The sequence below is a fragment of the Phlebotomus papatasi genome, chromosome 1, assembly GCF_024763615.1.
Source record: "Phlebotomus papatasi isolate M1 chromosome 1, Ppap_2.1, whole genome shotgun sequence".
Lineage (NCBI taxonomy): Eukaryota > Metazoa > Arthropoda > Insecta > Diptera > Psychodidae > Phlebotomus > Phlebotomus papatasi.
This window is the reverse complement of record NC_077222.1, coordinates 85824672-85838307: the sequence shown is the minus strand read 5'-3', so window position 1 is coordinate 85838307 and position 13636 is coordinate 85824672. Positions and strand designations below refer to the sequence as shown.

General features: G+C 36.2%; 3 protein-coding genes across 3 annotated transcripts; 1 reads left to right on the top strand and 2 right to left on the bottom strand.

The window, feature by feature from the left end:
- Positions 1 to 5985: 5985 nt before the first annotated feature.
- LOC129797936 (uncharacterized) lies at positions 5986 to 7232 on the bottom strand. Its single transcript, XM_055840821.1, has 2 exons — positions 6830 to 7232; positions 5986 to 6763 (listed from the first exon to the last, which is right to left on the bottom strand). Exons 1-2 carry the CDS (start codon positions 7043 to 7045, stop codon positions 6383 to 6385), a joined length of 597 nt encoding a protein of 198 aa, XP_055696796.1. The 5' UTR covers positions 7046 to 7232; the 3' UTR covers positions 5986 to 6382.
- A 3549-nt stretch (positions 7233 to 10781) lies between these two features.
- Positions 10782 to 11413, bottom strand: LOC129797941 (uncharacterized). Its single transcript, XM_055840828.1, has 2 exons — positions 11130 to 11413; positions 10782 to 11066 (listed from the first exon to the last, which is right to left on the bottom strand). The coding sequence occupies exons 1-2, from the start codon at positions 11304 to 11306 to the stop codon at positions 10929 to 10931; spliced, it is 315 nt and encodes a 104-aa protein (XP_055696803.1). The 5' UTR covers positions 11307 to 11413; the 3' UTR covers positions 10782 to 10928.
- Positions 11414 to 11696: 283 nt separating this feature from the next.
- Positions 11697 to 13374, top strand: LOC129797926 (WD repeat-containing protein 5). The gene is made up of 4 exons (XM_055840808.1): positions 11697 to 12095; positions 12179 to 12275; positions 12344 to 12969; positions 13036 to 13374. The coding sequence occupies exons 1-4, from the start codon at positions 11949 to 11951 to the stop codon at positions 13222 to 13224; spliced, it is 1059 nt and encodes a 352-aa protein (XP_055696783.1). The 5' UTR covers positions 11697 to 11948; the 3' UTR covers positions 13225 to 13374.
- Positions 13375 to 13636: the final 262 nt, after the last annotated feature.

The window sequence follows — 13636 nt, the reverse complement described above, 5'->3', positions numbered from 1 at the left end:
AAAATTATGATGTTTCATTATCAATATGCAAGAGCGTCAATTTAACATCGTCTATTGATGAGTTAAATTGACCACCCTCAAACCAGTCATGCTGGGACTGTAATGGGCTTTCTCAAAAGGGCATATTCTCTATAACATTAAATTGCTATTTGCACTGTTATAATAATTATCGTGGAAACTTCAAGAGAAGAGGGACATTGTAAATCGTTTGATCCTATGACTGGCGTTCTATATGAGCTTCGATTATTGCAATAAGTTATTTCATTAGTAAAGAGAATAGCAGATGTGCAATTCTAAGCTTACAGACCATGTCCGAAACATCCCAGATTGTTTACAAATAACATTTTTTCCTCTGGATTAACATTTCAATCAAAAATTCAAAGCCTTTGTAGAACTGCTGAGATATTGATAAGAAATTTTGTGACTGCAATGCACTTGCAAATAAAATAATTATTAGAAAGATCTTGCTCTCAGATACAATATGCTAAAATTTCATCGAAATCCCTTTATAAACAGAAAATACAGTCGGGTCAAGACATTTTAGGTTATTATAGCTCGGGTCACGGAATATCGAGGGAGGAGTGCGACCCACCGTTGGAAAGGTCTCGACCTCAGCTAGAAAATCTTAAAATTTAAAGAAAAAGCATCGTCTAGTTTTCGAAATATTCGAAATCGAAATTTCGAAAATCGATTTTTCGATTAATCGAAACTTCGATTAAATCGGATAAAATTGGGGTGTCATGAGGGTTGTAGTACTCCACTAGAGCTTTCCAAAACAATAAAATTTTTCGAATTCCGATAATTAGAACCGGAGATATTTCCATTCGAAAATTGAATTTTTAACCCCTTCTAGCTCGGGTAGGTCGGGATACCTTAAGTTTGGTACTGATCGAAAGCTCTTAGGCCCAGCTATAACATACTAAAATTTGAGATCGATCCATGCCATAGGGGCTGAGTTATTGAGAAAACTAAAATCAGGGCTATTCCAAAATGGCCGAAGGAGGGGTGTGGGGGTGGATCTAACATCACCTACTTCTAGCCACCCATCGACATTTAAACTTTGCCGAAAACCGCTTGTCGATATCTCTTTCCGTTCTCTCACTAGAAGTGGTTTACGTAACTTTAACCCTCTAACGGGTAAGACCGCCTCCAGGCGGTCATTCTATAAATCGCATTTACTGCGATAATATTACTTATTTGAAGTTGATATATGTACAGTGTCCTCAGTTATAGTCTTACTAACTTATTTTCTGAAGCTGGACTCATTTTGACCTTTCGTTTGCTTACAATCTCCAGTTTTGTGTGACAGGTCAGAGAAAAAACAACAAAATGTCGCTCGCGACATTTTGCGTTTTCAAGTGAAAAAAAAATTGTTTTAAAGTAATCTAACTGTAGTAAGAATCTTATTTCCTGAAAGATATGTTCTTCTAGTTTGTATATTTCAATTGATAAGTGTGAAAAAATTAGAAGTAAGAGTTTTAGAAGAAAAAAAGGAAGACCGCCTGTGGGCGGTCTTATCGGTTCAAGGGTAAAATTTTCAAAAAATACCGATTTTTTATTTAATTATTTTGGTTGTTCTAGTAAAATATATTATTATTTTGCAACAAATTTAAACATGGAAAAGAATTAAGATTACACGAAGACTGTCCAGAATGAGTAAAATGGTCGATTTTTGCTAATTAACCGAAATTGATAAAGAAGCAGACTTCAACAGTGATGATGAATTCTCTAATTCGTCCTTTAATGCCCCAGATCGTGAAATAAAACCATAAGATGAGCAATGTATTTCAAATGACCTTCAAATTATACAAGAAGATGACGTTTTCATAGCTGATCTGTGACCTATTCGGTAAAAATCAGTTTTATTGAAACACTTTGAGCTTCATTAACGTCTAATTATAAAAATTATAAACGTTTTTTTTCTAAAAATTATCATTTCCTAAATAATCATACAGCATTCATCCATAAAAAACGTTTAAAATTAATTTATTTTAATATTTGTTCACTATTTTTCAATTAAAATATTTCAGTCTTTTTATGCCTTAAACCGATATGACCGCCTGGAGGCGGTCTTTACCTTTTCTCACCTGACGTCCAAACGGAAAGAGATAATGAAGAATGGATGGTATTTTTGAGTTCAGTGGACCATTAATTACCCTAGACAAAATTATTTAATTACTTTTTTTGGATATTAAAGAAAACACCGTTAGAGGGTTAAGTAGATTAGAATAGATTAGATTAGATTACAGTAGGGGCGGTTCCTTGCAGGAACCGTTGCACCGAGGCTTCCTTTTGAGCCTATTATGCAGATTATGCATCCCCAATTAAATTAACCACTGTTAAGGGCAAGATGGTTCAAGCCAGTCCGTTTTTCAGATAAACTCCATTAAACAGGGCGGATTTAATAAGAGATTAGCAATCTGCCGGGCTCTCCGGCGAGTGCCTCCTAGCAGTAGAGGAATTCTGTAATGATATGACAATGTCATATGACAAATTTTCGTGATAAATTCGGGAACAGGACCATATTAAAGGCCAGTGAGCTTCGAATGACCATCTGAAGCTTTTAGTAAGTCATCTGATTTTCAATTAATTTTTCCGAACTTTCCACATAAAAAAATCAAATTTGTCATAATGACATTGTCATACTGCTACAGAATTCCTCACACTGTTACATAATGTTACTGTTACAGAATTAGGACACACGACAATACTTAGTCTCATTCCGTTTGAGGAAGTTTTAATAAATCCCGCTGGATTTCCTCATTTGCAAGCTTTGCAAGCAAATTCCTACAGAAGGTTCGGGACCAATGAAGGTGGTCCTTGCCTCCGTGATCCGCTTTTTCATTTCCCACCCACTATACCCCTGTGTTGATCTTTAAGTATCCCGGGGTGATATTCACGAGTAAATTATAGGATCGACACAAAACAGAACTCTTGTCGCGCGGCTCGATCAAGCTTCTCTAGTAATGAGGGAGCTTGGCAGAAATGTGATGAATGAGGAAGGCCGAGCTTAGTCGTTCGGTTAAATGATCGGTTTTGAAAGTTGTGTTCATTCCTATTCTCATACATATTGTTATGAAGAGATGAGTGAAGAACAATAATGTTTATAAGCAGAAGGGATAAGGAAAGGAGCTACTGAAGCTACTCGAGCTACTTCTTCGTGTTGAGAGATTAAGACCTCAGTGGTATGGCGCTTAATGAAAAAAGACTCCCCAGAAACGCTATGCAAGCGATTGTGAAGGGGTTGACCTCGGGGCAAACCTAGGACCCTAGGACAACGTGACTGAATTAAATTCAGGATATTGTCTTAGAGCGCCTTGAGATCAAACTTAAACATTTTCCTGAAGTGATATGGGATGATCCAGGCATGAGCTGCTAAACTGGATGTCCTGGACCCGCGAACCCAATAGGGATAAGTGGTTGAAAATAATGAGGATGTTAATAATATTTGGTCAAAACGGATTATTTTCGTAAAAATATTGGAGCTTTTTATAAAGGAACCAAGGGACAAAATGTAACAAGTAACAAAACGAATATTTAATGTTACCATGAGCTTGTAGAAGACCTAGAGAAAGATAAAGTTTTCAAATAGGGATAGGATGGAGTAGTTTCATTTCATTCGTACATTTGTTTTGAAAACACATGCTCTTGAGATAATAAATACTCCCTCCGTTCCGAAATAAGTCGTACGTTTGGGAAAAATTCTTGTTCCGAAATAAGTCATACGTTTGGGAAAAATTGGGATTAAAGGAAAATTTGTTGGTAAATGCATTGTGTATCAACAATTATCTCTTGTAAAGAACTATTGCTAATATCCAGTACTAAAATTGGGGTACAGTCTTCATGGTAAGTTGAAGAACGAATGTCTTAAAAATGTCTTATTTTTTGCGTTTTATTTTCAATCTAAAATAGGTGCAGAATGGTGAGAGATACAGACTTGAGACCTTCGGGGGACCCCCCCCCCCATAAGTTGACCCTGGGACCATTAATATGTCCTTTATTTTGCCCCCACCCCTCCTCTTCCCCTCCAAAATCATGTTTTTTGGGATTCCTCGAAAACACGTCGTGCGATTTTTTTTTTAATTCTGGATATGTTTTAGAGAAACATATAAATGACCCCAGGGTCAACTTATGGGGGATCCGCCGAAGGTCCCAAGTCCCTATCTCTAACTATTTAGCACCCAGATATTCGACAACATAAAAAAGGATGTGTTTTTTATTGCTCATTCTGCAAAATTTGAGCAATAAAAAATGTCATATCGGTAATAACTGTTGAGTTTTACTTGTACATACTAAAAATTTAGAACAAATTCTAGCCTGTGATGTTAATCACAGTCCAATTATTAGTAATTAACTATCTACCGGAGCTCTTTGAAAAAACGCGAAAAAATGGACAACTTCAACATATCAATTCCTCAACTTACCATCGTGATAGGATCCCCATATTATCCCTGAACATTGAGGATAGTTCATACACAAGATATTTGCAAATAACAAAAACATTCTCTGAAACCATTCCTTAATCTCTAATTTTTCGCCAAACGTACGACTTATTTCGGAACGGAGGGAGTAATTGTCTAAAAAACCATAAGGCTCTAAATTTTAATGGGAAATAGTGGAAAGTACTCTCTCTTCGAACGTTTATGCCTTCGAATAATGTGAATTTCTTTTACGTTTCCTAAGAGATTTCCACATGATTGTCACATAGTTATCAATAATTGATAATAAGCTAACTAATATTTAATAGAAACGTTTAAGTCTCTTAGGAAAACTTAAAGAAAATTCACATTATTCGAAGGTATTACCGTTCGAAGGGAGAGTACTTCCCCTAGAAGATATAACCGAACTGGTGAAGAGCCCCGTCAAATCATTGCTCTACCTGCCGATTTTACTCGGAGGTTTTTTGAATTTTAACGGTATATTCTAGTACATTCAGAGAAAATCTGCAGATTCTCGGCAGAATTTCTCCCTAGAAAATCTGCATAACCTCCATTACTTCACAAAAATATTGTTGATTTATGAAGAAACTGTAGAAGTTATAAAGAAAATTGTATGCTCTGCTTAACAAGCATTACCGAGTACACATTTTAGATAAGTAAAAAAACTGCGAGCAAAAATACTAATTTCTTAAAAATCGCCAATCGAATGATACAAAAACACGAAATTTTGGTCGACACTCTGTTTAAAGTTTTCACTTCACTTTTCTCTACTTGTAACACGGCGTCGCAGAATTCTTTATTTTATATAAACACCGTGATATCACTAAGAATAACTCTATAGAATTTTGCAAACTTCAGTGAAAAATTTTTCCATCTCTTCTGACACATCTTGTCTGGAAAGTCTGGAATGTAGAAAAAATCTACAGAATATCTACAGAAATTCATCAGAGATTCGTCATAAATCTGCCGAAATATTCTGACGAATTTTGTCCCAAGCCCAAATAAAATTCGTAAGAATATCTACAGAATTTATCTGCAGATATTCTGTAGAGGTGTAGATTTTCTCTACAGAAATCTTAAAGATATCTGCAGATATTATTTGACGGGGCTCTTTGATACTTTTCTAGTTCGAATGGTCATTAAAAAAAAAATGGTCGATATAATTCAGTAATCTCCAGTAAGAAAATATTTTAAATATGCATTTGTAATCTAATAATTCGATATTCAAATAACTTTCGAATAAAATTATATTTGCTAAAATCGGTTGAGTAATGCACCCTTTCAGGTATTTAACCTTTGATTCTAAAAATAAAACGTTATGATGAATAACGTAAGAGCCGTGAGAGACCCCAAGATTGTGTAGACATAAGAGATCCCAAAAAAAAACCGTTTTTGATGATTTTAAATCATTTAAAACTTTTTGCTTTAACCCAGGAAGACTGTAATTTTTGGGTCATGTTTGTTAAAGTGTTAAGTGTTAACCCAATATAGAAATAGAAATCGTTGGGACCTAACTTCCATCACAGCAAAAATTTATTCTTAGGAGTTTGCTTTTTATTTTGTTTATTTATTTTTTTTACTTATTTTAATCCAGTATTATTGGCTATTTAACCTCTAAGTCAAGTCACCCGTACGACTTAGGGGGGATTCATTGACCGAAATATGACTTGAAGATGTTTACAAGACGATTCCACGAGTTGCAATTTTAAAATTTTCCCGAGTGATAAGATTTTATAATCATTATCACTTTTAATTGAATCTTAGTAACCTTGCAATAATAACAGTTTTCATTTTTTTTAAATAGTTTTATTATCACTTCCCAGAATTTCTTGTATTTTTATTGAAAATTTTTTTTAGTTTCTTGTGGGATTCTATTTCCGACAGAATTAAATTTGGTAATGAATCCGATTGGAGGAAGTGTTTGCTTTTGTAATATTTACTACTTAGTATTTGTTGTAGTCGTTGTAGTAGTTTCCAGCATCATACTGGTTTCCCTGCTGTGGGAAGTTGTCGTAGTTGTGAGCGTCATCGAACTGTTGAGTGGGATAGAAGAAGTGGGGTTGACGGTTTCCACGGAAATTGTGGTGGTAGTCCTGACCCTGGGAGCCCTGGGATCCCTGGTAACCCTGATTCTGGTATCCTTGGTTCTGGTATCCTTGGGAAGATTGAGATCCAGTGTGTCCTTGGTATCCCTGGAAGCCCTGGAATCCCATGTTACCCTTGCACTCATTCTTGGGCACACAACGATCGTTGTTGTTGCGAACGTATCCACTGACGCACTTGCACCTGGGTACGCAGTTGCGCAGGCTGCACTCATCCTTGTTCTGAAAGGTTCAAGATCGGAACTTGAGTATTCGATGATCAGTTGGAAATGTTCATTTGGTACTCACCTTCAGTTCATAGTAATTCTGGGTGTTGTAGCAGGTTTCTTCACAGGGACTGGCGCACTTGTCGTAGTACTCAAATTCCTTGTTGCACTGCAGATTGGAGTTTGATCCGTAGGAGGAAGAATAGGAATTGTATGGGACTCCAGCGGTTGGGAAAGAATTGAATTCAGCACTGGCAAGGGTGCCGAAGAGAGCCAAAAAGACTACAGCAGCGTACATTTTGCTTGTACTTTCCGTAATGCAATCACAAATATGATGCTCTATCAAACTGGGAGTCCACTATTTATAAGTCCAGAGAACTTACATACGTCGGCATAAAATTAATCTACATAATTTTTCTCAATCTAATATGCTGATGAAATTAATTTGTCAATAAGAGATTCATGACTTGTCCCCGTGAATCTTTTAATTTTCCTTTAATAAAATCTCCCGTTTAAAGGATAAAATACTGGACTAGGATGCTCACAGGTGTTTCTTCTCCTCGTTGATAATTAAATGCCAGTCAGTTTTATTCAATTAAAATCCCATTTCTTGCCGAAGGAATCGATTGTTAGTGAGACCCAGGAGGAATTTTCATCACCCCATTCCAGTCGATGATGAAATTCTTTTTTTTATTTTCACGTAATTTTCTGAAATTGGGTATATAATGCATTTTCTTAACTCATTCATGATTATGCTGCATGTTATCACATTATTTTGATTAACTCTGTTTATATTTGCACGCGCAATTGATTTTTTCCACAAAAGGGTAATGAAATGATAGAGATTGTTTGTTTTGAATTGTATTTAGTCAAGCAATTTAATTGATTTTCTAAACATTCGGCCTATAAAGCCAGATATAAATATCTGGCTAATGCATCCAAAAATACATTTTTCGGATAAATCGGTTGAGAAAGTAAGTTATGTGAGTTTTAAAGAGTGTGCCAGAGGCATTATGAATGAATTTAAAATAGCAAAAATTTAGTTTTTTACTTACGAAATTTACTGACCATTTTGAGTTTATTTTATTGACAAAAAATATTTTTCCCATTGAAATACATTATTTGCGTAAAACCTGAAAGAATAAGATCTTGGCTTCAAGTTGTTTAGATGCTGTTCCTTCACGTGGTTTAGTGAATTTTCGCTACGGGTCAGTCAATAACATGGGTCAAGAAATATCACTCAAAAAATCTTTGCAATCTAATTTAAAAAAGCGTTAACCTCATGGCTGATCTACAGATGAATGACATGGCTAAATTAAATTCAGAATTTCAGTTCATAATGTATCAGAACGTTCACCTCTCTGAGATAGTGAATGATTGCGAGATGTGAAGGGTTCCTGGACGTTTTAAATAAAATAATGTAAGGAATCTCAGCTTACTGGAAGAGGAGACATCATTGAGAACCTTGCCTATCAACAGAAAGTAGAACAGTTAAAGATGGAAGTCATATAAAATTCAAATAAGGAGTTCTTAACTCTTTCGCGTTATTAGGGGAAAAACAATTTTTTTTACTATTTACATTAATTGAAATCTATCGATTTGTGCACGACATCATAATAGAAGGATGTAAGATTCTTGGCTAATTTTCTCACGACTCCAGATATTCAGGAAAAGAAAATATTTGAGATCAAAAATCACGAATTTCGAACTTTGTGAAATGATTTTTCTTTTTCAAAATTTTATATATACATTTATTTTTTCAGCAAAAAGTTCTTGAGAAACACAAAATAGAATATCCAAAAATTGTATATTGCATATTTTGATATAATAAACTACTCTCAATTTTCCACAAAACCGCGTAGAATTTTCCGGGTCATATATGACCCTATTGTCCCCAAGGGTAACAGTGTTTTCGTCACAAACCTATAGCGAAATGTAGTTGGAACATTGTTTTTCTTTGTGAAATGCAGATGGGACATCTTGCTCCTGGACATTTCATCTTATATCTGATGAATTATAACATATTTTGCAATATTTTAGAGTATTCTGCAAGCGTCTCATATTGTGCAATTGTATTGTGTGTGAATAAATATATGGATAAGTTTATTTTTGTCAAATACCAATCAAAATATTGTGACAGTGACTGTTCAAGGGATTACAAGGCAGATTCCTTGAACACCAGGAGTACAGTGTTCATCAAGACAATCCAGTTTGCCATGGTTTTGGCCAAATTAATAACTTCAAGCAAAAAAAAACTCTTAGAATGCCCGTAATATAGATTTTGAAAATGGTATGTACACTTCCCTTGAGGACAATAGGGTCATATATGACCCGGAGTTTTTCCGAGTTTTCACGCAATGGAAATTTTTTTTCCTCTCTGAACTATTATTTGATCATAAAGCATTAGGAAAAACTCAATTTTACATGAATTCATCTGCTGAATAAGAGTGTGACGCGAAAGAGTTAAAGGATGAATTGATAATACTGCAACAGTGATTTTGTCCCTGAATTTTTATGGTATTTTTTCTATTGCTAGGGTCAAATAATTTACGAAAATACTTATCATTTTGATTTAATTTCGTTTTTGCGCCTGGAATCTAGGCAAAACCGTTTTTGACGTTTTTTTGATAGTTTGGGTGCCTATATCTCCGATGCTGTTGAACCTGTTGAACTGATTTATTTCTTAATATGGGAACATTTGTTTTCCTTCATATGCCCGATAATCCTTAGGAATTAGGACAGATGGAGTTCGTATTATTGACACCAGGGGCGTTGTAGTTTCAAATATGTTCGAAAACATGGTAATAGCGAACTTTTTTTAGCAACTTTAATCAAAAAAATCTCAAACTAGGACTGCCCCTAACAATCTGTTTTATGGGTCTGCTAGAGAATTTTGTGCAATTTATCTCTCAGATTGTTTTTTAACCTCAAAATTGAGGTTCAAACGAAAATCGAGCACTTAGCCAATTAGAGAAAATCTTTACTATTTCACACATTTCGACTTTTTCTTTTTTTCTTTTTTTATAACAACTGTAAGACTTAAATCATTTTTACTGTTTTATAAAATGTGTTTAGATATACATTACGATGTCCCTCATTTTCCCCTTCCCCTCCTCTTTCCCTCCAACGACATGTTTTTTTTGGGATTCCTCGAAATGCATTGTGCGAATTTCTTTTTTACTTTTTGATATGTTTTAAAGGTTGTCCAGGCGGATATTTCGTTCAGATATGAAAATACCGTTGAATCACTCATAAAGGATTTTCAAGGTGAAAGGTTTATAAGGTTCTAACGAGGGTATTATTCAAGCAAATTGGGCCATGTTTGGCCTCGTTGGACAGGTTTTGGAATTCTTGACAAGTTTGAATTGATTAAAAACGTTTATGAACGGTTATTTTATCCGAAATTCAGTTAAGGTAATGTACCCTATATCGACCACTTAAAGATAGATTTTGTGAAAAACTTATGAAAAAACTGTTATAATTTGTTTTTTTTTAATAGGATTTTTAACTAAAACTGGAATAGATGGATAGATAGATAGATGCTAAATATTATTGCAAATATAAATAAATTGAATAAATATTTCCACCAGTCGACTTGAGGAACCCAGGGTGGTCGACTCGAGGATACTTTACCTTACGTGATAATTATGTGTAAGTTTCTAAGGAAAAATAAAAAAAATTCACATATTATTCGAAGGTATGAATGCTCGAAAGGAGAGTGCTTTCCCCTATCTACAATTAAATTGTAGAAGTAACAAAAAATATAATTTGACTTACTTGAGTTTTTTTCTCTGCAAGAATGCAAATTTTTAATTAATTTGAACAGTGAATTGAAAATTTTAAAAGACTTTCCAAGAAAAATTCGTAATAATTGCGACAAGTGAATCATACCTGAAAGTTTAAGCAAGTGTTTCCCAAGAATTGTATGAGCACGAGTTCATTCAATATCTTTCTGCAAATCACGTGAAATGTTCATTTCAAGTTTATCATTATGATCATCTGGGACTTCCAAAGAAAAGAATAGTAGAGCAAGGTTTTCTGTTGTTTTTGAAGATAAATGTTTATTTTGTCGCCAAATATTCTATTTAATAAATTAGCAGAGGAAACAATTTTCTGAAATTTAGTGTTTCACAGTTTGATGTTATCAGTCTTCCTGAATCCTTGACTCTGTGTGTTGTTCTTCATTCGCATTCTGAAGGCTCCACGCACCTTGTTCTGTCCCCATTCCAGAGGTATCCTTCGAAACAGACACATTGGACACATTCTTCTCCTTCACAAGGATCTTGGTCTCCTTGGTCTCCTTCGGCTTCTACTTGGTTCTGCGGAAGGAAAATAGGATTTTTGAAATATCATTGATTTTATTCTTAAGTCAAAGGTCTTACCTCTTCCTGGGCTTGCTGGGTATCACCACAGGATGCCTGATTCTTTGGGGCATTCTCGACAGGGCGGGAATTTGGTGGACATCCCGCAGGTGAGAACATATTCTCATTCCTCTGAGCAGTGGCTAAACTGAAAGTCACAAGGAGAGCGATACAAATTAACAGACTTTTGGTGTTCATGGTTGAAGATTGAGACTAATGTGGTGCTGTAGCATTAAATTTTCTCGCTTTTATATGCTCAAAAGCCGGTGAAAAGTTGAAGAAGAAAGAGGCGACTCTGAAAGTGAAACCATGGGCCCATTGTTTTTGCGTGTTTAATGTAAATATTTGATAACACTTGATTGACATAAGAATGCAAATTTTTTTCAGTGGTTTTCTGGATTTTCAAAAGGGTATTATCATTTTTTCAGAGGTGTTTTTTTTGCATTTTATTTGTGATAATGGGAAATGTGGGAAATGCAAGTAGCGGTTAAGATTTGAATATTCAGTTTGGAGAATCCCTTCAAAGGCAATTTTGCGCCTAAAAACAGGCAGTTTGGGTTAGGAGTGTCTAGGATAAGACGCCGTAAAAACGCGAGATTTTGCCACGAGAGGTGCTTTTTTCTGTTGTTTGACAACACGGTTGTCTGTTTTTCTTTTGGCTAATTTTTCGCGAAAAATCTGTGTTTTCTTGCTAAAAATACAGTTATAAGATAGAGGAGGAAACGCAGAGTATTGTGGTGAATGTGAAAAAGTAGCTGGAAGAAAGGAAATAGGTGAAAAAGTTCTTAGAAAGTGTGACATTGTGTGAAAGTGAGGTTAGAGTTTGCGCGGTCGGCAAAAATGGTTCCTATGGGGCCTCTGGGGGGCTCCGGACCACACAATCCACATTCCGTACATGGGGTACCACCGCCCATACAGAGTACACCATCCGGACCCAATACACTCTCAACAAACAGCCAGTCAAATAAAACATCTTCCGCATCTGTGGTAAGTTCTTTTTTTGTTCTTTCTTAAGATTTCAGGGCTTTTGGGGGATTTTTCTTAAGATATCCGGGAATTTTCTGTCACAGAAGCCAAACTACACACTCAAATTCACCCTGGCGGGTCACACAAAGGCCGTCTCGGCAGTTAAATTCAGTCCAAATGGTGAATGGCTTGCGAGTTCATGTAAGTTCTCCTTGGGCCATTGGCTTCCGGAATGACATAACCTCAATGTGGGATGTTTTTGTTTACAGCTGCTGATAAATTGATTAAGATTTGGGGGGCTTACGATGGGAAATTTGAGAAGACAATTGCTGGGCATAAATTGGGAATCAGTGATGTGGCATGGTCGAGTGATAGTCGACTCCTGGTGAGTGCCAGTGATGACAAGACACTGAAAATCTGGGAATTGAGCTCGGGGAAGTGCCTGAAGACCCTAAAGGGGCACACAAACTACGTCTTTTGCTGCAACTTCAATCCCCAGAGTAATCTCATTGTGTCCGGAAGTTTTGATGAATCCGTACGTATTTGGGATGTGCGCACAGGGAAGTGCCTCAAGACACTTCCAGCACACTCCGATCCAGTATCTGCGGTGCATTTCAACCGTGATGGCTCCCTCATTGTCTCATCCAGTTACGATGGATTGTGTCGTATCTGGGATACGGCTAGTGGACAGTGTCTCAAAACCCTCATTGACGATGACAATCCACCGGTTTCTTTTGTCAAATTCTCTCCCAATGGCAAGTACATTCTGGCCGCCACTCTCGATAATACACTCAAGCTCTGGGACTACTCCAAAGGGAAGTGCCTCAAGACCTATACAGGACACAAAAACGAAAAATACTGCGTCTTTGCTAATTTCTCAGTGACCGGAGGAAAGGTAGGTGTCCATGCTAAATAGCCTTCTTCCTTTAGCTATTTCCTGAACGCTGCCCCCATATTTCAGTGGATAGTTTCTGGAAGCGAGGACAATATGGTGTACATTTGGAATTTGCAGAGCAAGGAGGTTGTGCAGCGTCTTCAGGGTCATACTGATACAGTTCTCTGCACAGCCTGCCATCCCACGGAGAATATCATAGCATCTGCAGCCCTGGAAAATGACAAGACCATCAAATTGTGGAAGAGTGACACTTAATTTATCAGCAATACTTCGCGCCAACTGACACACTCTTTTCTGATTAAATTGTCTCCTTTTGGGTGCTCTGGATGTTCAGAGCATGAGGGACGAGATGCTTTTGTCAAAAGTGAGCCATTCTTTGAAATACACTTCCTTTTCAATTATGGATATATTCGTTTTGTTTTACTTTTGGGAAGAAAGAGGAAAGTTTTTAAATAAAAAAGTTTAAGGGATACCTTCCAGGCTGCGCACACACCGGCTTCGAACACTTCATATTTTCGCCATATAAAAAATAGGTCAGATTTATTGAAGAAATACAGGAAAAATATGAAGATGTACGCAGCCAGAGTGTGTGCGAAGTCTCAAAGCCTTCTCCAACAAGAAATTGGTTTTTTTGATGGGTTGTTTTCATATCAGCACTTAAAGGTCA

Excerpts from the sequence above, each read along its gene's own strand:
- LOC129797936 (XM_055840821.1), bottom strand. The coding sequence starts at position 7,045 with ATGTACGCTGCTGTAGTCTTTTTGGCTCTCTTCGGCACCCTTGCCAGT. Across the intron at positions 6,764-6,829 it reads AGAATTACTATGAACTGAAG|AACAAGGATGAGTGCAGCCT; the intron begins GTGAGTACCAAA and ends TGAACCTTTCAG.
- LOC129797926 (XM_055840808.1), top strand. The coding sequence starts at position 11,949 with ATGGTTCCTATGGGGCCTCTGGGGGGCTCCGGACCACACAATCCACAT. Across the intron at positions 12,276-12,343 it reads TGAATGGCTTGCGAGTTCAT|CTGCTGATAAATTGATTAAG; the intron begins GTAAGTTCTCCT and ends TTTTGTTTACAG. Across the intron at positions 12,970-13,035 it reads TCTCAGTGACCGGAGGAAAG|TGGATAGTTTCTGGAAGCGA; the intron begins GTAGGTGTCCAT and ends CCCATATTTCAG.
- LOC129797941 (XM_055840828.1), bottom strand. The coding sequence starts at position 11,306 with ATGAACACCAAAAGTCTGTTAATTTGTATCGCTCTCCTTGTGACTTTC. Across the intron at positions 11,067-11,129 it reads CCCAGCAAGCCCAGGAAGAG|AACCAAGTAGAAGCCGAAGG; the intron begins GTAAGACCTTTG and ends TTCCTTCCGCAG.